General features: G+C 43.5%; 2 protein-coding genes across 3 annotated transcripts; both read right to left on the bottom strand.

The window, feature by feature from the left end:
• Positions 1-761: 761 nt before the first annotated feature.
• On the bottom strand, positions 762-14,235 carry smarcc1a (SWI/SNF related, matrix associated, actin dependent regulator of chromatin, subfamily c, member 1a). 2 transcript variants are annotated; one of them, XM_054781710.1, is made up of 28 exons: positions 14,017-14,235; positions 13,310-13,429; positions 13,137-13,222; positions 12,951-13,032; positions 12,783-12,875; positions 12,643-12,712; positions 12,482-12,551; positions 12,333-12,408; positions 12,097-12,222; positions 10,787-10,881; positions 10,544-10,674; positions 9,160-9,219; positions 9,039-9,076; positions 8,844-8,965; positions 8,002-8,073; positions 7,809-7,922; positions 7,575-7,728; positions 7,396-7,500; positions 5,928-5,987; positions 5,556-5,814; positions 4,337-4,498; positions 3,760-3,815; positions 3,324-3,477; positions 2,702-2,880; positions 2,494-2,628; positions 1,549-1,885; positions 1,345-1,470; positions 762-1,242 (listed from the first exon to the last, which is right to left on the bottom strand). In XM_054781710.1, exons 1-28 carry the CDS (start codon positions 14,185-14,187, stop codon positions 1,151-1,153), a joined length of 3,345 nt encoding a protein of 1,114 aa, XP_054637685.1. In that variant the 5' UTR covers positions 14,188-14,235; the 3' UTR covers positions 762-1,150. The 2 variants fall into 2 exon arrangements, with proteins under 2 accessions (XP_054637685.1, XP_054637684.1); XM_054781709.1 differs by having other exon boundaries at positions 10,787-10,905.
• Positions 14,236-14,419: 184 nt separating this feature from the next.
• cmtm6 (CKLF-like MARVEL transmembrane domain containing 6) lies at positions 14,420-23,817 on the bottom strand. Its single transcript, XM_054781771.1, has 5 exons — positions 23,687-23,817; positions 22,808-22,931; positions 19,438-19,614; positions 17,483-17,581; positions 14,420-15,722 (listed from the first exon to the last, which is right to left on the bottom strand). Exons 2-5 carry the CDS (start codon positions 22,922-22,924, stop codon positions 15,546-15,548), a joined length of 570 nt encoding a protein of 189 aa, XP_054637746.1. The 5' UTR covers positions 22,925-22,931; positions 23,687-23,817; the 3' UTR covers positions 14,420-15,545.
• Between the last annotated feature and the right edge of the window lie 2 nt (positions 23,818-23,819).

A 23,819-nucleotide genomic window follows, 5' to 3' on the forward strand; every position in this document is an offset into this window, starting at 1 on the left:
GTGTGACAGCCATCAATGCAGAGACAAGAGTTTGTAGAAAAACATTTTATTGGCCAGCGTGAAGGTCCAAGTAGCAACAGACCGTACAAAATCAAACTAAATGCTACACAAAAACCTGCTCTACACAAAACTCTTAAAAATACAAGTAGCCATTAAAGATGCTATGTGGGAGAGGTCAGTCACATCACATGACCACACGGTCATGGCCAGTGAAAGGCCACCCACTGACATGAGGACGCCTTAAAAAGACGAGACAGGAAGTGGCAGCAGAGGTAGCAGGAGGCAGAGGGTTTTAGAAGAGGGAAGAGAAAGAGGGGGAAGGGTTCTAGAAGAGGTAGCTAGCAGGCAAGCGAGGAAGAAGAGGTAGCAGAGGTGCTAACAGTGCTAGCTAGCTGTCACTTTGCAGTCGTTATTTAACTTATTCAACTTGTTGCACAAACAACTGTCACATGACACCAGCACGGACACATAGGTGACAATGTTTCGTATTGCACAAGGCCACAGGTGCTGTTTGAACATGGTAACCTATGACCTTCGCACTCTAAATGCACTGCGCAGGTGGAGGAGGGGCTAGCGAGGTAGGCGGCGTTAGGAAGCAGAGGAGGGGCAGGGCTTAAGTCACTATAGCATCTATGTAGAGGCAGAGCCAAGACGTCCCAGTCGCACCAACAAAGGCTGCAATAAATGTCTTGTGTGTTTGTGTGTCTGTGTGTCAGTGCATGGCAGCTCCAGTGTGAACCTCAGCTTAGTTTACGTGTGTGTGTGTGTGTGTGTGTGTGTGTGTGTGTGTTGCAGGTGGGGGAGGGGCAGATGTTTCAAATGTTCCTGCAGGTGACCAGCTGCCATTTTTGTTTGGGTCAAACAGGAAGTGGAGGCACAGACTGCTCAGGAGGAGGCGGCGCAGGCGAGCTGTCATACACACACACACACACACACACGCATGCACAAACTTCAGTGTAAAAGTTTGAGGCGAGGCAGGACCAAGCTTCTGATTTTGTACAGTGTTTGTGTCTGCAGCCTCCATCAGGCCCGACTCAGCAGGAACAATATTTGTGTGTTTATGTCACCCTGAGTGTGTGTGTGTGTGTGTGTGTGTGTGTGTCCATGATGACATTTGTTTAGGTGGTGATGCAAAGAGCCTGTGTGTGGCTTAGTTGTCCACCGCGCGTCCACTGGGGGGCACTGGAGCACCCACAGGAACTGGGGGCACGGCTTCAGGCTGTGCAGGTGGTGGTCCCGGGTCTGAAAAGGTCAAAGTTCAGTTGTAACAATGTCGAAAAGAGTGAGTTATTAGTGAATTATTTTTTGGTTGTGTGTGTGTGTGTGTCAGTTTTTTTTACTCACACATGCCGTTGGGAGCTCCTGGGTGGCGTGGAGGCATCATGGGAGGCATCCCACCAGGTGGGGGAGCGGCGGTGGGAGGGCCTGCCATCATGCGTCCAGGCATGGGCTGTCCTGGCCCTAGTGGTGCTGTGAACAACACCAAGAGAACCTCTCAGAACATCAACCTTCATCGTGTCTGAAGGTGCCATCAAAGCTCCACCTCACCTGGCTGGCCCGCGTGGTGGGGGGCCATAGGGTGATGACCCATTGGAGGGTAGCCGGGGTGCATGGCGGCACCGGGCGGGGGCCCTCCGTGATGAGGAGGGGGGGCACCATGGTGGGGAGGAAGGGCTCCGTGGCCGCCGGGATGTATGCCCGGAGGCCCCGGGTGAGATCCGGGGGCGTGGCCTTGGCCCTGAGCCTGGGCGGCGGCGGCGGCAGCAGCAGCAGCAGCAGCAGCCTGCTGCTCCATCTGCTGGCGGGCCTTCATCTCGGCGTACTTGAGCTGCTCCATGTGGAACGTCTGACGTTCCGTCAACAGCTGCTGCCTCTGAAGCTCCAACTTCAGCACAAACAACAACATGTAATCATAGGCCCCGCCCAGCATCACAACAACAAACTAGAGGACTGAATCAACACATCTCCGATAGATCAGGTCATATTCCCATGCATAATTTACACTGTAAGGTGTTTCACTGGACATAATCAGGTTCTGCCGACCTGTCAAGAATCCACGCTTCCAAGTCCATACATACACGTAGCATTCTGAGTGTACCTACTGAGACAACCATTGACTTAAATCAGGTGACACCTGTTTGACTGAACGCCCTGGCCCCGCCCACTTTGACACTTCGCTCGTCGTGAACAAAACCGCAGGAGGTCCCTCTGATGAAGTGGTTCTGTACAGACTGTAAAGTGGGTCAAGCAACCCAGTGTTTTCTGGTCGTCAGCAGAATGGAGCATTTGGTTCTTCCTGAGCAAACATGCAAATCCTTTTAAAGAACTTTTTACTGCTCTCACTCTGGCTGACATCACCAGATAAGAGCCTTCTCCACCAGGACTGCATACACTGATGGTCAGAACACAAAATGGGTTGCAGCTCAAGAGTCAAAATGGGTTGCGGCTCAAGAGTCATCAGCTCAAAAGGTAAGGAACAGCACTGTGACTTACGGCCTCCTTCTCACGGTCCATGATGGTCTCAAGCTCCTCAAAGTGCCTCAGCTTGATCTCCAACTTCTTCATCTGAGTCTCCACCAGTAGAGCCACCAGAGACTTGATCTTCCTCTCCTCCACTGCTGCCAAGTGCTGAGAAGAAGCAACATTTAACACAAAGACTATTGCAGCTTGTTGACGTGTGCCACAGGAGGCCTAGTCTCACCTTGGCTTTGGTGGCAGCAGATGCCAGGGCGGCGGCCGCCGCCGTGGCAATGTTTCCTTCACCAATGTCGTGCTCCAGCTTTTTCCTCTTTTCCTCCCCCTCCTCTGTAGTGGTTTTGTCATCTTTTTCCTTTTCCTGCTCCGAAGAAGACGTCTCCAAGGACTCTTCTTCATCCTTGTCTAGGATGAGCAAAGACAGGAAGTCCGTTATGAATTTGTCAAAAGCAGCTTTGACTAAGTCACTAAGTGGTTTGGTTTAATTTTATTTGAACATGCATGCAAGTTACAATGGAATACATCACATATTTCGATTCACAATTCCACATGTCCAAAAGGAGTAGGAAGAAGCATTAAGATTTTTTCACGATTAATATAATAATGAGTATAATAATAAATAGAAACAAGCATAACAAAACAATGAATATAATCAGTATAATAATGAATAAATAGACTAGCATAATAAAGCAAGTTCAAGAACTCTTCTGCCTTGTATTTAGCAAACAACTGCTTGTCTTGTTTTTTTTTTTTTTAATTCGCTAATCTTCTTGCATTGTTTGAGTTCCTTGCTCAATCTAGTGTAATGTAGTGTTAATGTGGTTAATAAATAAAAATAAACAACCAACCTGCAGCAGCTGCCTTTGTCTCGTCTCCCTCTTCGCTCTCATCCTCACGCTCTGACGCCTCCTCCACCTCCTTCTTCACCTTGTCTGCCTTCTCTGCCTTGTCGCTCTTCTCAGCTGACTCAATGGGCTTCTCTGCCTCATCCTTGGACTCGGCCTGAGCGGGAAGTAAGACGACCACTTTATGATGGCAAAATACAAAACACTCCCACATCTCCTTTCAGGGGGAGGCCTCAGGCTGCTGTAAATGTGACTGACAAAAGCAGGTAACCACGCTGCATCATCAGCATTGTGACAACTTTGACTTTTTAGGGACAATCACTACAGAGAGTCTGATTCCGGATGCTGTTGGATTAATTGCTCAGTCTGTCTGGGCTTTTTCCAAACCACGAGGCAGGAAAAAGGTAGACGAGCTTTGTTAGACATGAAATGTCCTCACCTTGTCCCCCTGCTGGGAGTCTGTGTCTGTTTCCATCTTGTCAGCTTCAGGAACCTCTGCAAGGAACAGAGAATCCAGTTCATTTGAAAATGAAGAAATAAACGGTATGAAAATAAAGTTCTAAAAAGACTGAGTGAGCTTGTGGATGTGCGAACAGTTTGACAGGCAGACATCAGGAGTGAAAGTGAAAGCTGGATGAGTGTTAAAACATATCACGGGTGCGTGTGAGGATGTAAATATAGATCATGTGCACTTTAGCTCACTACATTTTAACAGCCTGATTGCATCTGAGGTTTATTCAGAAACATGATGGTGGGGGGATGTTGGAAGACAAGAAAAAAAACATGATGTGCGATGACCCAGTTTTCAGCCACCCCTCCCCTGGTCCTCCCTTAGCCCATCTGCTCTGTAGTTTTAATCTAGCTAACGTGGCGGAATGTGCACACACACCTCTGACCAACAGCAACACTGTTACAATCTGCTGCCCTCTAGTGGTCACTCACTCACACACACACACACACACACACACACACACACACAATACAACAAAGATTCAGACTCAGCGAGAGTGACCCACCTGTCTTCTCTGGATCTTCAGGAGAGGTACCAGCGATGCCACTGCTCTCCAGACCAAAGGCGGGGTCCACCTTCCCTGTGCTCCTCGCTGCCTCCTGGACCTTTTTCACATGAGCCTCCACTAGTTCGGCGGGCACCTCCTCTCGCACACGGGAGAACTCCTCTGCAAGAAAGACATTTTAACACACCTTCCTGTAAGAACGCCAATGTATATACAGTCAAACCTGTCTATAGCGGCCACTGAAGGGAAACGGCAAAAGTGGCCGCTATTGACAGGTGGCCGCTAGAGACAGTTTGGCGGCCATTTTGAATTGTATTCACAAAAAGACAGGAGCAAAACCAAGAGACATAGAGGAAACGCTCTGTTGACACATAAACGGGTAGGTAAATCTAGGTAACAGCTCCGGTGAGGAAACTAGTAATATCAATAACAACAACGCTGGCCTTTTATCCGCGACAAATGTTAATTGACCGCAGCTGCACGGCCACCAGGCATGAAGCGGCTGCCTCTTCCTCCCTGGAGAAGGCACAGCCCGCCAAAATAAGAGTGCAGGACAGGGGACGCTCGCTCCTGTCCTGCAGAACGTCACAAATTTCCATCTTTGATTTTTTTTTTAAAACACGATTTTAAAAGCAAGAAATTAAAATTTTAGTGAACGAGCCTGACGATATATGTACAGGATACGTGTGAAGCAGTCATGAATGGGTGTGTGTGTGTGTGTGAACAATTGAGTGCGAAGGAGGTGCGAAGATCATCGTAACCTAACAATACCATCGCTCCTTTCTTATTGAATGGGCTTCTAATCTGTAATTAGTTGATATTTTAGATGTTTTATTCGGGTGTTTTGGCTATTTTAGAATCTATTCATGGCATTGCAAAGTGGGAAGATTACCGTTTTGGCCGTCATTGAATCTTTTCAGGGCGGCTTTGGAAAGTAGTCGAACTAGGACTCACTAATTAAAGTCTACATACGACGGCTTCACTGCTTAAAAAACAAAACTTTTTCGTGCATGAAGCTTCTACTTGAGTCGGCATTTTGGCCGCTATATGCGGTTAGATATTGACCAAGGGATACAAAATGGGTGGCCGCTTGCCGCGTTAGACAGGTGACCGCGATACACAGGGTCTATACCACGTACATTTTCTGCGGGGGATTTTTCAGTGGTGGCCGCTAAGACAGGTTTGACTGTAGTTGGCATTACAATGTACGGTGCATTACCAAGTGCGGCCTTGGCGGCAGCAGACGCCACTCTGGGGTCAACCACAGAGGCCAAGAAGGCCACGGTGCTCATGACGGGGTTTCCAGACTGGCTGAAGGGGATGGGCTGATAAGCCAGAGGACCCAGCGACGCCTCTGAGCTCTCCAGGTAGGGGTCCTCAATGGGGAGGCGCAGGAAGTGTAAGATGCACTCATCTTGCGTACGTGAGCCTACATGCTCTGACACTTTGTTCCAGTCATCTTTGTACATCTCAAGAGCCTGGGAGGACAAACGAGACTCTTTGGATGAGGCACACACGGAGAAACAAAGCTTCACTCTGAAACGTATAAACTAGTTTGACTACTGCACAGGTCAGGTCATGTGGGACTCACCTCCAGCAGGAGCAGGGTCTCCTGTTCAGTCCATTCTCGTGAGGATGACACTGATTTACCCTGAAAACAGCACAACATGATCAGCTTATACCTAGGGGTGTCACAAGATCTTGCGCGATTAAAACGTGACAATATTTCTCGTTTAGAGAAAAGCTGTCTCGGAAGAAGAGGGTAGCCACAAGTCGCACAGACTGTGAGCTAAGTTGACTGTTTTTTTCCGCTGAGTTCAACAGCTGCCGCGGTGCTAATATGTAAGCAGAAGTTGTAACTCTACATTTGATCAAAGTTACTTAAGATTTTTCAGATTAAAATACGATCACTGCACATGAGTATCAAAACATGTGATAGTAGCGTGTAATTATGACCTACTTTCCCGGTACGGCACTCTAAGCAACATGGGAAGTATAGTTCTTTTAGTGTAAACAAAGTTAATCTACTGCAATGGTTCTCAATTATTTACTGTGATGCCTCCACTGGGGGCGACATAAATGTTTTGACACCACCCTAGTTTAAAATACTATTGACAAACTGATATCTATTTCTTTATCTGTACTGTACAGACTGCACAAATGTAAAAAAAAAAAAAAAAAAAAAAAAAAAAAAAATCCAACAAAATAGAGCTGTGAAGCATACAAGCGTATTCAAGAGTCAAACTGCACGTTGAGTACATCAAATTTGTAAAGGGGGGCCCCGCCCCACTATTTGAACACATGATCTACTGCAATCTGCAGTATCTACTTACATGTATCTTTGCAGAACTATACAGCAACATAAATGATTAGTGGTAGCAATTTTAGTTTCAATTTGTGGAAAGAAGTTCAACTGTTAAAAGAAGCATGCTTACGCCATGCATGCCAAGTTGTATACATTTCAAAATGTGCCTGCATTGTTTTGTGACTCAGTTAAAAAAAAAAATTCAGTTTCTCCAGTTCTATATTTAGTCACACCTGGATTATACGGATGACAAAAAAATAACAATTGTGAAATAAACTGCTCAAAAAAATAAAGACAACGCTAAAATAATACATCCGAGATCTGCATGAATGAAATATTCTTATGAGATACTTGGTTCTTTACGTAGTTGAATGTGCTGACAAAATCACACAAAATTTAGCAATGGAAATCAAATTTATTATTTTTATCATTATTATTATTATTAATATTGGGGGTGTCTTGCCGTTCACCTGTTGTCTATTCCATTTGCACAAAATGTCAAATTGATTGTCAATCTGTGTTGTTTCCTAAGTAAGCAGTTTGATTTCACAGAAGTGTGATTGACATTGTTGTTGATTGTGTTTATTTTTTTTTAGCAGTATATTTCACTCAAGCTGAAAAGTTGCTTTGTGCAGGCAGACGCCGAAGCTGTTTCATCAAACTTGGGTCTAAATGACTTGGAGGGACGAATTTTTTTGCAGGCTTGGTGGAGGTCACCTGAGCATATAAATGAGTGTTTCAGCGTGGTGCTGACCTTTGAGTTCTTTTTGTACTGGTCAGTACGGAGGCCAAAGTTTTGGAGGTCGATTTTTTCTTTGCTCTTGTCAGGGAAGTTGGCCATCTGCTGTGGGGGCGGAATCTGAAAGCAGGAAGCACAGAATGTCACATTGTTGATCCTCGCCACCTCCACCTGTTCTCAGTTGACATGCTTACCGGTGGAGGTCGGTGGTTGAGAGGGATGAGACCAGAGGGAGTGTCAGCCAGCACTGTGAAGTGGGGTGTCGGTGGAGGCCCCATGGGCAAAGGTCGGCTCTCTGCGTCCACTTGGTAGTTCACTAGCCCCCACTGCTCCAGGAAGGCGTGAACTCTGGAGACGATGGAGTCATATTGAGTATAATTTGTACAAGTTTTTTTTGTGTTACAGATTGTCACCATGCAGCAAGTCACCTCATGATGGCGCACACATCACCAGTCAAGTTCCTGCGGCAGGAGGTGGAGGTGAGGTACTCCTGGGGGTTGAGCCGGTATGTGTCAATCATAAAGTTACGGTAGGCCAGGTATCTGACAGGGGGCGGGAACAATGACGTTAGCATATAACTGTCATTCTCTGCAGCTATCTTTGAAGGGGATGTGCACTCACATCTCAGGAGTTTTGGACTTGTTCTTTCCGTTAAAGAACTCGGGCAGGGCTCTCCGCTCAATTTCATGGATGCTAAAAGGACAGCAGGGTTTAAAGGAAAACGGTACTTTTTTTTTTTTTTTTTAAATTATCCACAACCCTTATGTAAAACAGATTTTTAAAAAAGGCACCTCATCAATGCACGCAATAGGACACACCTATTCTCCCTTGAAAGCCCGCTATTAAAACATGTAACCACGTATCAACAGGAAAATTCATGATAACATGTAATACTTACACTATTTTGCCATACTCGGGTCGTTTTAAGCATTCCCGGAATTTTCTTCCTAGGTGCACTGATTTCATATAGCAATGTAGAAATGAACGCTATACCTAGCGTTAACTTTCCAAATTCAAACAAAAAAACACAGCAGCAGTGGCTGCAGCTCCAATATGTGGCGTTACTTTTCGGTAGTGGCCTCATGCATTGTGAGCATGGCGTTGACGCGCTATGAGCGAGTGTGTGATGAAGCTAGTGGCTAGCCAGCTAGTAACTATCTGGTGTGGCGTAACAATTTTAACAATAACAATGTCGTTGTAGCTTGGTTAATATGCAGGTAACAATATGTACAGTAAATGGAGCGTTGTTCGTGGTTTTGGAGTTTTTTTCAGAAGGCTTTACGAGCGGAATAGTTGCATCACATTACATAAATTCTTAGCTGTCGTTTTTATATCTTTAGAACACAAAAAAGAGAAAGATGTGTGTGTTCAAGTCTCACAAAGATTGTGGATGATGGGCAAAATTCAAAAAAAAATTTCAGTTTTCCTTTACGGTTTGAAACAAGTGGGAGCACGCTGCTTACCAGTTATAGTCGAACCACGCACTGTAGCTGGGGATGATGATGTGGTGCGTCTGCTCTGTCACGTTGTCCTCGCTGGCGTCCATCATGCGGTTGACCTCTGCTTTGCTCTGATCCTCGTCCTCCTGAACACAAAGTCAGTCAGCTCACGGTGACGGATGCAGAGTGCCAAGTTGTGTTTTCAGTCAACTCATCTACCTTGCCACCGGACAGCACAGAGTCATCCTCCATGTCATCTGCAGAAAGAAAGCAGCATACATTTAAAAGTCATTATGGTGATGTTGACATCCAGCAATGGGGGGTGGGGGCACATACATACCCACGTCTTGCCCGTTGTCTCCTTTTAGAGGCGTGCTCTCAGAATCCTTCTTTGAATGAGCTTTGTGAAGACATGACAGCAACGTGTTAGTGCTGGACAGACACACATTGAAACTTTCTTTACACATATTTTTACAAAAACAATGTTGGAAACTACTATTGCCATTCTCACAAACACTTCCTCCTCCTCTATGTTGGAAATAGGAGTGTCCTGATACAACTTTTTCACTTCCGATACAATACAGATATTGCAGCCTTGAATATCAGCTGATAATGATATTGATCCAAAATCAGCAGGAATCATACTTTTATTACTTATTTTGTAGAGTGAAATGATATAAGTCAGCAAAATTGGGTAAGAGGAAAAACTGACCCATTTACTACTTTATGCAGCTGAGGTATAGTTTTAGACAATATAGTGGCAGCTAGGCATAAAACAGCAAGGTTTGAGGTGCTCAATTCAGAGTTTAAACCTGACATGACTCACCACCAACCCCCACGTGCGGCTCTTTCCTGTTGTAGCTAATGACTTTCTGTTGTTCCGCAGGACCTTCCTGTGAGATACTGCTTCAAATGTGTGATGACATTGCTCATATTAAAGTTGTCTGGTTCTGTGCCACCACAGAAAACTTGTGCATGCACTGTTGTCTGTCCATTCTTGTGTATAAGACGCTCGCATCTACTTCCACGACGGAGTGCCGCGGCCATCTTGTTAATGTGTGTGTTCCACAGTGGAAGACGACGTGAGCGTCTTCATCACATACACAAGAATGGACAGGCGACAGTGCGCAGGGTTACGGCGGGAGACAAAACGCCAAGCGATTTGTGAGGTTTGATTCTTCTGAGTAGGCATTTTTGTGATTCAAATGTATTAACTCTTTTGAAAGCATATTGTTTTGAGAAGCCAAATTCCTTGTGAAACCCCAGCGACTACATTCTTCATCACCAAAATCTGACCAGAACTGGACCCCAAGTGGGGGGTAAGTCGCTGTTGACGGACTACACTGCTGATGGGGATGTCATACAACTTCATGTCAAAAAATCTGAACTATCCCTTTAACACGTTAGCACACGCAGTTGTTGTCTATCTGGCCGCTGCTGGATAGACGTCTTGGGGCGGAGTCTGTAATCGACTGCTTGTATCGGAGTGCCAATATCGGAGATTTTAGATTCAGGCCGATATAATCTGATAAACGTTTTTTGCTGATATTGATTGGCCCATTATCAGATATCAATATTGGCTTGGGACACCCCTGGTTGGAACCCACCATTCTTACAAACAATTGTCCTCTATGTTAGAACCTAACATTCTTACAAACACTTTTTCCCCTATACTGGAACCAACAATCCTCACAAACATTTCCCTCCCCTATGTTGGAACCTACCATTCTTAGATACACTTCCCTCTTCCATGCTGGCACCGGCTGAGGAGTCGTCCAAGTCCTTGGTGACATCTTCCTCAGTGTCCTCTTCATCGCCTCGCTGACCCCGTCGCTTCCAGTAATGTCCTGGGTTCCTGACAGAGGTAGTGGTTGTCAGTCATGACGGCATCCTACACTCGAGTGTGACAGCTGACAAGCTGTCTGCAGATACTTTGAATACGGCGCAGGCTATAGGATGTTTCTTACCCCTTCTTTCCACCCTTCTTTCGGGACTCGGCAGGCGTGCTGGGCGGCGAGGGAGAGCGCCTCCTCTTCTTGCCGGCAGAGTTGGCCTTGCGCTCCTTACGATCGGGTGTACGGGAAGACTGATCAGATAAACGGCGTGCCGCGCAGGGAGCGAGGGATGGAGGATGAGAGAAAGAGCGGCAGAATGAGAGGATGGAACATTCGCACACACAAGGAAGGGAAGCGGCGGGAGCACGACACCAGGTGGGGGGACGGGAATGCAGTGGCGTGGACAAACGACCAGGGTTCATATGTACTTCCTGTGTACTGCCAGGTACTTCAACATCTCGCTCACCATCAGCTAGCTCTATGCTACAAAAACCTGAAGGTGTTTTTTGTGTCTGACGACCAATGGACACAGCCTACATAACAAAACGAGGACGGCAAATACCCTTCCACTTTCCTCTTTTACATGTTGAATGTATATTAGTACCCCCTGCTGGTATGGAGAGCTACTTCCACAGAATACGTCATGCACTAATATTGTTTTAAAAAGGTGTGATGTGCAATCACTTTATTGGAACAACCGAATTATACTACATTTAAAATTCAACATGGATCTCTTCTACATTTGAGGTGTGTTGTGAAGCGAGTTGGTAACCGCAGTACCATTATTGATGAAGCAAGACACCCACTTAACCCTTTATCTTCCAATTGGCAGGTGTTCAACTCCGATGGAAAAAATAGCCACATGTGACTCGTTGACGCTGATGCTGGGAACACCGAAGGAGGTTGCAATATAAGGTTTATATTGTGTGTAATGCACTTAATGTGCGGGTCCAATTATACCTATCACACTTCTTCCATATTACTGTATTACCAGTCACAGTAGTGATGCCATTGTTCACCATCTGATTGGCTTCTGGCTGCCATGTTGTCGTGTGACAGCTTTTCTCCAAACAAGTAATCTGGTCACGTTTTTTTCTTGCCAGATCTTGCGAGACCCCTTGTCTGCATGCGTGTATTTCTGTGTGTAAACATTACTCTCCCCCATCTTAATTAATTGCAGGTGGTAAACAGCTGTTAAACTGTTAAACTTTTTAGTCAGGCAATCAGAAACCCTGAGATGCTTTGGAAGAAGAGAAAAGCTGTGAGGAAGGATGGCAAGACAGACAGACAGACAGACTGAAAGTAGACAGACAAGCCCAATGGTAGCTTCATGCAACAGAACATTTCGCCAACATCCAGTACAAGAAAGAATCTTTCAGCAGTATAAAAGTAATGCATAAGCAGCTGGACAACAATCATTTAAAACAATTTGGTACTTTTACCTCTTCCTCCTTCGGGAAGATCTTTTGGCGGAAGCTGATCGGTTTCTTGTTGTCGTCCACCTCGTAGTCTTCCTCATTCATCCATTCGTTGAAGGCGTCGGTGTCCAGAACCCATTTAGCATGAACCTGAAGCGAGGGGCCACGTGCATATTGTAGTGATCAATGTCACTAAATATCTTCACACCTGCCCCCCTAATAGAAGCTGCTTATTTTCTGCACTGTGGCCTCATGCGCACCTTCCATGGTCGGTCAGCGCTGGGGGGCTCCTCTACGTCCCCATCCACCTCACTGGCTGAGACCCAGGTGTCATAGCTGATGACAAGAGACAGGAGAGCACATGAGACAATGTTTGTTAGCCATTCTTGTTAGATTTCTCTATGGTCACCTGTCTGGATAGAGCCCCCAGTGGACCAGAACCTGCTTGTCTTTCCTCATGACGGGGCGCAGCCACTCCTCTGCAAGACAGTTTCAAACAGGATTATACTAACAAAGACTTGACATACACAGCAATGACATAGACTTTGTGCTCAAAAAAGAAAATCTGACCTTCCTCCTGCTGCGATGGAGATGGGAAGATGAGGTGGGTGGCCTTTGACTTGTCCTCAGTGATGGAACCCTAAAAAAGAAAAAAAGTTGTAAAAGAAGTAAAAATTATGTCATTGTTGGGGTGGTCAGCTGACATTCACCTGGTGCCTCTTGATAGCGTCTTTGAGCTTACTGGCTTGTTTGGCCTCCATGTCCGCAGATAAGAAGACAGTGGGTCGGGTCAGACAGTTGTTCTGGAAGTGCAAATCATTTCAATCACAATGTTTCTGCTCCAAAAACAAGCATGGCAAGTACGAACATGTTCGTACCTGCACCAGGTTCTTCTCCACATTTAAGAACATTTCCACGTTCCTGTCCATGCGGGAGGGGTTCTGCAGGTCAAAGCGCCGCCTGTGGATGGCGACAGGGAGCCAACGTTGTGATGGATTGAATGTGCACACAGGTGAACTGACTATGTTGGTAGCCTAGTGTGTACAAAGTTAAAGTGAACTCACCATCCCTGCTCACTCTTGAACTTGTAGACGGAGCCCAGAATGTGACAGAGAGCGCCCCCTGCCTTCATGTCCAGGAAACACTTGGCCTTGAGGAAAAAGACGAGCAGTGAGGACAAAACCAGACATCTATAACTGGAAAGACGAGAAGAGTAAAACTTTCTAAGATGTTCTACCGGCAGCTTGGTGAGAGCAGGGTTGTTAACTCTGCGTCCGAAAGCATCCTCCTGGAACTGAAGCAGCTGGACCACCAAACCTGCCAGCGATTTACTTGAGGGGGAGTCGTTCTGGACATACTGCCGGCAGACACACACACACAGCTGTTTGTTCACAAACGCCACAGTAGACATTCAAGCAATATATCATTACAGTACACTCCTTCCAAGTTATGTTCAAGTGAGCCTCCAATGCAAATGTTATCAAACAGACGAGTTTTATGTGGGGTGTGAACAGTTAGATTAACTGACAATAGTTAAGCCTACGTAACTTTCCAGCCAAAATAGGTTTTTATTCAAATACGCAATCGTATCTGAAAAGAAGGCATTGGCATTAGGAGCATCTACTCTGCTAGATGGTCGCCATGGTTTACCATAGTGTAATGTGATGTCCATACTGTGGTATAATAGCCAGTGTGTGCTAGTAGGTTAGCTTGTGGAGTGGGCTAGTCGGTAGCCAGAAACTCCACGAATGCATAATAAAAGTCACTCTATCGTGAGCCATGCTAAGCAGGAATTATCAGAAAGCTTCGATTAGAGCTCCGATTAAACACGAAATAAAAGCTTGGATAATAATTCTGACTTCAAGTCGGACGGAGGCTGTCCATTGTCAGCGCTCCGCGGGCCTTCATAGGAATCAATGGAGCAACAAGCTAAGCTAAGCTCACCTTCTTGTAGTGCTTCCCGATCCACAGACGAACCGTTTCCAGTTGAGATATCGTCTCAGAACCCTCCCAGAATTTTGCAGACGGCCCACCGTCCTTTTTCCGTCCCATCGCGGTCCCGCCGCCGACGGGGCCAGTGTTCGGCCCGCTTGCCGTGATCGCCGCCGTCGACATTGTATGTTTTTGTTCGCTGCGTTGTCGTTCTCCTCCGCCGCTAGACTGCTACTGCGCAAGCGCACACAGCTTTAATTTTCAAGTCTCGCGAGATTTTGTGCCCAGTTGGAAATGTGGTTCACAACAACTACATCATATAATTAATGACCACATCATGTATAACATTACCAGAAAATTGACATCAGTCAAGGCAGGCCGACCCGTTTCTAAATTATAAACGAAGGAGATTAAATACAGGAAATTAAAAACATTTTAATATTTGACAATCGACCACACAGATGAACAATATACATATGCAGCTCAAAAAGTCACTCTACCTTGATACAATGTGTCCATCATATTACATTATAACGTGACCCAGTAAAACAGTACATTATTTTGTTTCATACTTGCAGTCCATATAATTTCATGGCATACGTTTAAATTGAAAAAACATATTTGTTGTCATTAATAAGAGATTAACACCTGAGATATTAAATGAATACTTTTCATTTCTGAATTCAATTACGTTAATTACACTTGCACAAAAATGTATTTAGCATTTCATGTAGAACATTCTGAATAAATGTTACCCCTCAAATTGACATTGTTTGGAAATATAAAAAAATCAGCCACATCATTGCAAAAATATTAATGTAACTTTTGAATAGTGACAAGCTTTAAAATCAGTGTAGCAGGGAAAGTTAAGTTCATGATGACGGGACACGATATTCTTATCTTGCACAAAACCACCACATTTGTATCATAACTTCGTACTAAAAAACTAACTAAAAACTAAGAAAACAAACACATCTCAGCATTTTGACACAAAAAGTGACATAAGAAACACCGCTTCAAGTTGTTAGGCTTTGAAAAGAGTTTTAAATATTTCTGAAACAAATACTAAGGTTATTTTTATGAAATTTGAAATTATCCTTTAAAGACATTTAAACATTTGAGGAAACACTGTCTTAAATACTGCTAATTTCCAATTTGTACAATTCCATCATGAATAACAACACTCTTTATTACTACTACTGTACGACTGATCTGTATTTGTTTTGCTTTAATTTGGAGTCAGTGAGGACATTGTATATGTGATTGTTTGCTTACACAACAGTGACAGAAAGCTGACAGAAAGCATGAAAAGACACAACGTCAAGTTTACTTTTGAAACTCTTCCAACAATAAACTTGAAAGCTGCATATTTAGTGGATCTCTGTTCATCCGTTCATCTGGTTTCCTGAGTAGTGCCCTCAGCTGGCCAGAAGACCTCAGTAGTACATTGAGTTGAAAAAGCTGAGGGTGATACAGTGCCGCCTAACAAACTATCATGCAACATGTCTGACCCTCAAACGCACACACAACAAAACCAAGCATTATTCTGTTGCTTTGGCGTCTGTGTTCAGCTTCTCCGTCTCCGCAGGAGCTTCCACCGCTGACACGCTGCTATGACTGGGCTCCGCCTTCTCACCTTTGGTGAAGGGAAGCCCATAAGTCTTCCAAAACAAGACCAAGTCACACACAAACGCTGCCGTTGCTAGGAAGCCAAACACCTGGAAGAGATAACCACAAAGTATCATCAAAGTTTCAAAACGTGACCATGAAAACACGAGAAGGTAGGCGAGTACAGAAGGATGTGGGGGGGAAAACAAGGGGCAGTGTTTCCCATACAATCATTTATTTGTGGTGAGTGGCCCGCCATAAATTTGGACTGCCACAAATAGATTTGGTACTACCTGTCTATGTAAAGCCGCTTGTTAACACCCTTCAAACGCACCGGGTCTTAGGTTCCCAAAGTGGGGTACGCCAATTTTAATGGGGTACATAAATTAGGGCCTAACACTAAACAATTACGAGTGTGCCTGAACGCCTACAGCGCAAGGAGAACAAAGCAGAAAGGAGACAGAGCATAAAGTTGTTCAATAAAGCTGTTCATTGCTCTGTGTGCATTAAATGAACAAATGAGTAAGTTTGTTCATTATTTTAAGAGTGTTTAATCTGACCAGTCCAGGGTGTACCCCGCCCCTCGCCCGAAATCAGCTGGGACAGGCTCCAGCATACCCCCGCGACCCTAATTACGATAAGCGGCACAGAAAATGAATGGATGGAGTGTTTTATCTTGAAGATTTAATTTATACAGGTGTTCCAATCCGCACAGAGCGGTGAAAAGTACACTTTATCGTTGGTTGTATGTATTTTTGTACTGCTTTATCGTTATTGTTAAACTTTCCCCTTCAATTTGGTATTAAATGAATATGCAGACTTAAACCATAGCCATCGTGAGTGGAAGCCATTCAAAATGGGAGGATGCCAACATCAGACTGGAATAAAATGTATGGAGGATGATTACTAATTTATTAGCGCTCATGAGAAAAACTTTATCAAAATGTGACCATGCAAAATAAAAATGCTTGACCCGGAATTACTATAAAATTCCATCCATCCATTTTCTATGCCGCTTATCCTCATTAGTGTCACGGAGGTATGCTGAAATCTATCCCAGCCGGTCGCCAGCCAATCGCAGGGCACATATAGACAAACAACCATTAAGTAGCCGGAGAAAGACCACGCACGCACAAGGAGAACATGCAAAGTCCACTCAGAGATGCCCAAGCGGAGATTCGAACGCAGGTCTTCCCGATCTCCTGACTGTGTGGCCAACATGCTAACCACTCGGCGACCGTGCGGCCCTACTATGAAATTAATCAACCAATTAATTACAGTACGTTCAATATTTCAAGTTAATTACTGTAAGATAAACAGGTTTATGTTTTTTAAGTATGCAGGTGTACGGGGTACATGGCTTCAGACTGTATTGCAACTGTAAAAAGCTTGGGAACCACTGTGCTAGAGAATATGAAGATGTAGCAGGAGGGATCAGGTAGGGCTGGGCGATATGACCTCAAATCAATATCACGACAAATTGGGCAGTTTTACCTCGATAACGATAAATGCACGATAAATCCCCAACCACTATATATCTTTGCCGTCCAAAAAATAATTGCAGGAAATGCAAATTAACTTCTTTTCATTGATTTATTGACCAACTGGCACACATTACTTTCAATGAAATATAATGCATGTAATGCGACGCAGCTATTGCACCTATAAAGGCTCCAAAAAGTGCAGACAATGCCCCATTTACATAATGCACACACATGCACGCACACACACACACGCACGCACGCACGCACGCACGCACGCACGCACGCACGCACATACACACACAAAACCCTTCAACGCCACAAATAGATTGCATTACTGTGGGAAACACCAACAAGGTAGGGAATGAAGGCAGGAAGTGTGGTCTCACCACAGCGCTTTTCTCCAGGGATGTGTTACTGTTGATGGCAGCAAACACGATTGAGGCCAGGAGGAAAAAGAAGGCCACGGCGCCCGTGTACAGAAAGTCCTTAACACACAACCAGAAGAACATTATCATATACTCCATCAGAGTAAAACTTTGTTGTTTTCAATGCCCCTTGTTGCTTTTTGTTAGTTAAGTTACATACCTGTACAACATGCACTAAATCACAGCAAATATTTATAATGCATGCACTAAAAGCAAACAACTAGGGATGTGATGGCATGTGTATTCTTCATCAGAGGTGTACCGATTTGTCAGGAAGTGCTTCGGCGTCACGCATCTATTTGTTAAACAAATTCAGTGAGGTCAAGCTTTGGCTAGCAGGAGTCATGGCTAGCGATAGTGCCAAGGAGAAGCCAGAGCTTGAAAATGCTCTTCCGTCAATAAAGTCTCCCGTTTGGTAACACCTTCCAGTGAAATATGTAAACAGATAAATACAAGCAAATAATACAAAAGCTGTGTGCTGTCATCGTTCAGACTCTACTTCACTAAAAATCAAACTAATTATTCACAGTCCTCAAAATCTTACTGATGCACTTGTCTGCATCCTTGCACTTTATCAAAAAAGAAACACTGCAAACCCGGGGGTGTCCAAAGTGCAGTACGGGGGCCATTGTCAGTGGTATTTTGCAAACATAAAATTCAATATTAATGAAATATATTATCACACTAATCTGCTTTGTCAGCTGTAACACAAAGCTAAGATGGGGATGTTTTGTTCAGGTAGCTTAACATACTCTACATGGACCTACTGTAAGTTGCTTTTAGCATCTTTAAGTCATTCAATACCAAAGACGTATTTATAAGTTGTTTTTTTTAAACCCAAACGCTCACTCCCAAAGATGTATTTATAAGTCTTTTATGTTTTTTGCGCAAGAGGCAAAAGAAGGTGATGACGCAACTGCACATTAATAGAAGTCACGGTCACTGCATTTATAAGCCATAAAAATGCATTTGATAAGAGCTCTGCACGGATCTTTTGCATGTATTTACACACTTGACAGTAAGGAGCATGTGGAGGAGCATGGAGGAGTGTAGCGTGCCGAAAGTTACGCATTGTAGGGAAACTTTAACGCATGCACATGCACACATACAGTTCAGTTCCAAATGTGAAAATTGTAAATAGTTCATGGTGTTATATTTGCAAATAAATTGTTATTTTGATGTAAAACAACCATTTTTTTGTTTCGTTTATGTTGTGGTATAGTTGTTTAGATATTTGAGTTGCACAAATATACCGGTAGCCATAGAACACAATATTCTGTATGCCCTGAAAAATCTGTCAAAAATCTGTCAAATCTGTCCATAATGGCTGGCACTGAAGGGGTTGAATTTTGAAAAATGGCTGGGATTGAATGAGTTAATATACAAAATGTATCAAAAAGGCATTTAATGTATGTTATATCTATATTTGTATGTTTAATTTGAAAAATGTATTTGTTTTTTAGACTTACTTGCATTTTGCAGTATTTTATGTTTCATTTTAAAAATCAATAAAGCTGCTTACACAAAAGCTATTCAGTTTTATGTTTTGCATTTTGTTCTCTTACTGTACCCAAAACCGTGACCTTAAAACTGAGGTACACAACATGGTGTACCGTTCCACCACTACAAAGGATGAATAAAAAAAACATAGTGAGAGCTAATGAGTGTGTTTTTGGATTTCTTGCACAGGTAATGGGGCCATTTTGGCGTCCATCGGTTGGCGAGCACAATAGCTTAGCTGTGTGTGTGTGTGTGTGTGTATACACACACACACACACACACACACACACACCCCCCCCCCACGTTTCTTTCTTTGCTTGGTTACACTGAACTGAGGAAGAACATTCTGGAATTCGCCTCCATGCACAACACAGGCAACATGTGAAGGCGTGGAGGCCATGTGACATAAACATTACCAGGCGGGGCCACCAGGAGATTCCTAGCCTCTTGTGCAGCGTGGTGGAAAGGAGGATTAGGAGCAGTAAGGTGAAGAGGAAGGCCGTGCAGCTGACAAACTCAAAGAACTCCAGGGCCATGCAGTGTATGCAACTGTACACCAACTCCTCCAGGATGAAGGCCACCAAGGACAGCAGCTGATGGAAAAAACACAAAACGGCAGATTTAAGATGGAAATCACCTTAGCTCAACATCTCGCTGCAAGAACATGGAGAACACCACAACAACACCAATCATCTCGATGATCTGGCTAAATGTTGCAACAGCGGAGGTCAGCCACTTGGAGATGTGCTAACGACAGCGCTCTGCTCCCACAGCACTTTCACTTCCCACTGCCCACTTCCTACAGAGTGGCAGCAGAAGGAAGGGCGAGTCACGGCGAGGCCGACCGAAACCGCACCGAGGAGGCCGCTTTCTCTTGTCAGGTGTTCCTGATATAGAGGCGCCTCACAAAAGGCATTACGAAGTGTTGCTAATGTGATCGCTATCATTACATCAGTCAGGGGACTATCATTCTAATTCTGTGGTTTGAGGAGACAGAATTTCAATCATAGTAATGACATCTCTCTGTGTGTATGGACAAGTAAATCATCTTGTCTTTTGTTTTTTTGTTGTTTCTAGATGATTTGGACAGACAGAATGAAGATTGGGTCAAGTAGAGTTTTATTTGTGCTGTTAACAAAGAGTTCATGTTTGATGGAAAGCCTATTAATTTGTCATTTGCTGTGTTGTTAAAGGCTGTTGATGTAGTCACGGTTAGCTTTCCGCTGCCGAAAGTAACTCAAAAGTAGGAGCGAAACAATGTAACACATGTGAACACATTACAACATTTGAAATACAACTCATTACTTTCATAGGACAGTGACTGGTCACATAAAACATGCTACCTTGTGGAACTAACATGCCCAAGACTGATAATATAACATCACTTCCAACAGACAGATAACCAAATTATTAGGAAGACATTTCCAGCGTGCACAATTAATAAGTGGGGAGTTGTGTCAGTAGTGAATGTACGGTAGTAAAATTACAAGCAAATATTCCTTGTTGTCCATTTAGTGACACTTTGAATCATCTGACACAAAAACATACAACAAAATTTGACACTTTAAATGTGTGTGTGTGTGTGTGTGTGTGTGTTGAAATCCAAACAACTTCTCTGTTTCAAATCAGTGCATGTGAGTTCCTTCCTAAAGATTCGAGGTGGTCATTCATAAACAGGACCTTGTAGAAGTCCTCACAAACAACCTCATTATTGCAACATCACTCCTTAAGTCAGTGGTTCTCATGCTTGCCTAATGCTGGTGCCAGCAACTCATACAGTGGCCTGTACAGATAAATAAATAAATACTACACTACAAATACTACAAATTCCATATTTACAGTACAACCCCCCTGCGATTGGCTGGCGCCTCTTGCTTGAAGTCAGCTGGGATAGACTCCAGCATACGCCCACAACCCTAATGAGGATAAGCGGCATAGAAAATGGATGGATGGATATTTACAACCCAAAGGCCAAACTTGAAAATAATTCCACACCACAGACATACTGAGCTACCAAGCTAGCGGGCAAGTCATCACTTGCACACCGATATCATTATAGACAGAAAAAAACATAACCATAGGAACAGATATCTAATTTTTATGGCAAAATTGCCCGAAAATTTCAGGTTGGACAATATTATAACACATCCCTACTAGTTATACAGGTGTACTAGTTGTTACTACTCAGTCCCGGCAGGATTTTGCGGACTTCTGATTGTTGCAGCCAAAAATTCCAGGTCTCACAAAGCTGTGGCAAAAGATGCGATGTTTTGAGGCTTATTTTTTTCCAATAACATTGCATCAGCTTGTGATTTTAGGAATTTGTTATCAAAGTGTTTGTTGTAACCTTAACCCCAAAAATCACAGGATTTGAACAAATCTAACAAAATATGCTTTATTTGCATATCAAACTCAAGTACAGAGCACATTTTGAACACTGACAATAATTTACCAACCAGACCCACCCAGGATCTTGCGGGCCTTTTTTGACATGCCTGATTTTGCAGTTTATCCCAATAAATTGCAAGTCTTTTCTAAGTGCTTATTGCAATGAAATAGCGGGAGAAAGTGAAAGTTTCAATAAACTGTTGTATTTATAATAGAGAATCTTGTTGAAGAATAAGTAATGCATGGACACGGACTATAAAAAGCATCTTACCAACAAGGCACACAAAAATGTGCAAAATAGGCTGTATTCAGCCACAACTAAGTACACCTGTATTCCTGTAGATAAAAAACTAAAAATGAGGTGTGGTCCGTTAATTATTGGGCCGATATGAGGAATTATGGCGTCACACCAATAACATTAAAAAATACCTCCGATAAGCGATAATAAAAAAATATTTGAGATTACTTGTACTGTGCTGTAGGTGGGTTACCGTGAGCAAATCAAGCGCTCCTTTTCTGTTATATGTTGTAAACAGCTTGTTGTAACCTTCCTGGAGCTCACTTGTAAACAAACATGGTGTCGGTCGCATTTTCAGTGACTTCTTACTGTTTCAGTGGAAGACATTTGCAAATGCACCTATATGCTCTGCAAACATTCCGCGATGAGGGAAAAAAAATATGGAGCTTCAGTACATCAAACCTTATCAGCCACCTGAAACGCCAGCGCCGCTACAACGCCTGGGTCGCGGAGCTTGTTCCCATTTCCGCTGCATTTGAAAAGTGCTAAAAAGTTTGCAGGAGACGACCCGAGTGCTAAACCTCTTGGAGCCACGGTTTGTACTTCTGATCCGTCGCTATTTTTTTTAAATGTTTTGTTAATAGTAGAGATGTCATGATTTTGTAAGGACAAATCTACAGATACAGTTTGTCTAATTCAACTTTGCTTGAGTCGTTCTTACCTCCAAGTGTACACAAACCACAGTTAAATCTAAGTTTGAAAAATAATTCTCCATTGAAAAGATGTTTGAGGGTGAGAGGGAACTAACTATTTTTGGTAAATGAGAGATGATGAGAGATTGTCATTACATGTCCATGTTCCCGTCAATGTAAACTCGGAAGTGTGGACTATTTGATGGTTAGACAGTTGACGTGCATGTTTGAGTGCTGCTCGGGGACAAATTTGATTGGCGAAAATGATGACAATTGGGTAAAATGCACGGGGAAATTGGAGGGATTGGACAAAGTTGAGAGGCCATGCGGGATTGGCTGGATTTGCATGAATTGGCGCAAATGTGTCGCAAAATCCTGGAGGGTTTGATGACTAGTACTATTACTAGTAATGCATGCAGGTCCACTAGTAGTACTATTTGTAGTAATGTACGCAGGGTGGCCACTCACCACTTCCATGATTTTGAGGATGAAGCGTTTTTTGTCCAGATGAGGTGAGGGTACCAGGAAGCAAGATGAGTTTGGGTTGGGCGCCGTCGTGGAGGAATAAACTTCATGGGTGGCCATGATGGAGCTGAGAGACACAATGGCATCATGAACCTCCAGTCACCATGTTTGACATAACCTGTTTCATTATTTGTACATCACAGTGAAACATTTATACCAACACTATGGGAATGCCTCTCAAGTTGTCAGTGTTCCTCACCAGAGCTCAGGTCAGTGATAACCTGTAACCTGATACACTTTAGCTAGTGTCATACTTATTTTATTTTTATTTCCTCCTAGTGATCACATGATCAGATTTGAATAGAATCAGCCATTGAATATTCATTCTTATCAGGAATCATGAAGTCAGCTAACAGTTTATTTTCACTTCATTAAAACCAAAATAAAAAGTGAAAGTAGTATGCTCGTGAGTAAGGCATGTGTTTCTACTTCTGAAGCCATAAAAGTGATCATTTGAAAGTTGTCTTCATGCTTTATACGCTTTATATGCATGCGTTTAAAATAAATAAAAATAGTGACTACACTGTACAGACTCCAGTTAATTCTTTAAAATACAACATAAAAATGCCCAGTTTAATTAATAGCGTCATTTAATCTCTACTCGTTTCTGTCAAACTATGTACGATTGAGGCCAAAGTGACGTAGCGATTAAAACATTTCCTTATTTCCTGATGTGTTAGCTAATAAGACAAAAACAAATCGACAATTGTACAATAAGTGGAAATCACTTAGCACTCTGGGAGAAATCCTTAAGCAGAGCTTTACTGTTGGCTAAAAGCTGCTAAACAACAGTAAACAAGCGTTAACAAAGACTAGACTCACCGCTCAGGTTTTGTTCGTGTCGAGCAACAGGTTTGTAAAAGTTTCTGTCACTCCAAAGTTACAAAAATCAACTTCCGCGTTAACTTTTTACTTTGTAGCCTGAGAGCATTTACCGGAAACACAAGTCCGACTT

The sequence above is a fragment of the Dunckerocampus dactyliophorus genome, chromosome 7 (assembly GCF_027744805.1).
Source record: "Dunckerocampus dactyliophorus isolate RoL2022-P2 chromosome 7, RoL_Ddac_1.1, whole genome shotgun sequence".
In the NCBI taxonomy this organism is placed as follows: Eukaryota; Metazoa; Chordata; class Actinopteri; order Syngnathiformes; family Syngnathidae; genus Dunckerocampus; species Dunckerocampus dactyliophorus.

Bases quoted from the DNA above. Each gene is read 5' to 3' on its own strand.
- smarcc1a (XM_054781709.1), bottom strand. From the start codon at position 14,187: ATGTCGACGGCGGCGATCACGGCAAGCGGGCCGAACACTGGCCCCGTC. The intron at 10,906-12,096 runs GTAAAAGTACCA...TTATCTGATCAG, and splicing joins TCTTCCCGAAGGAGGAAGAG to TCTTCCCGTACACCCGATCG. The intron at 1,886-2,493 runs GTAAGTCACAGT...TTTGTGCTGAAG, and splicing joins TGGACCGTGAGAAGGAGGCC to TTGGAGCTTCAGAGGCAGCA.
- cmtm6 (XM_054781771.1), bottom strand. From the start codon at position 22,924: ATGGCCACCCATGAAGTTTATTCCTCCACGACGGCGCCCAACCCAAAC. The intron at 17,582-19,437 runs GTAATGTTTATG...TTGTGTGTTAAG, and splicing joins TCTCCTGGTGGCCCCGCCTG to GACTTTCTGTACACGGGCGC. The intron at 15,723-17,482 runs GTGAGACCACAC...TATCTCTTCCAG, and splicing joins CCCTGGAGAAAAGCGCTGTG to GTGTTTGGCTTCCTAGCAAC.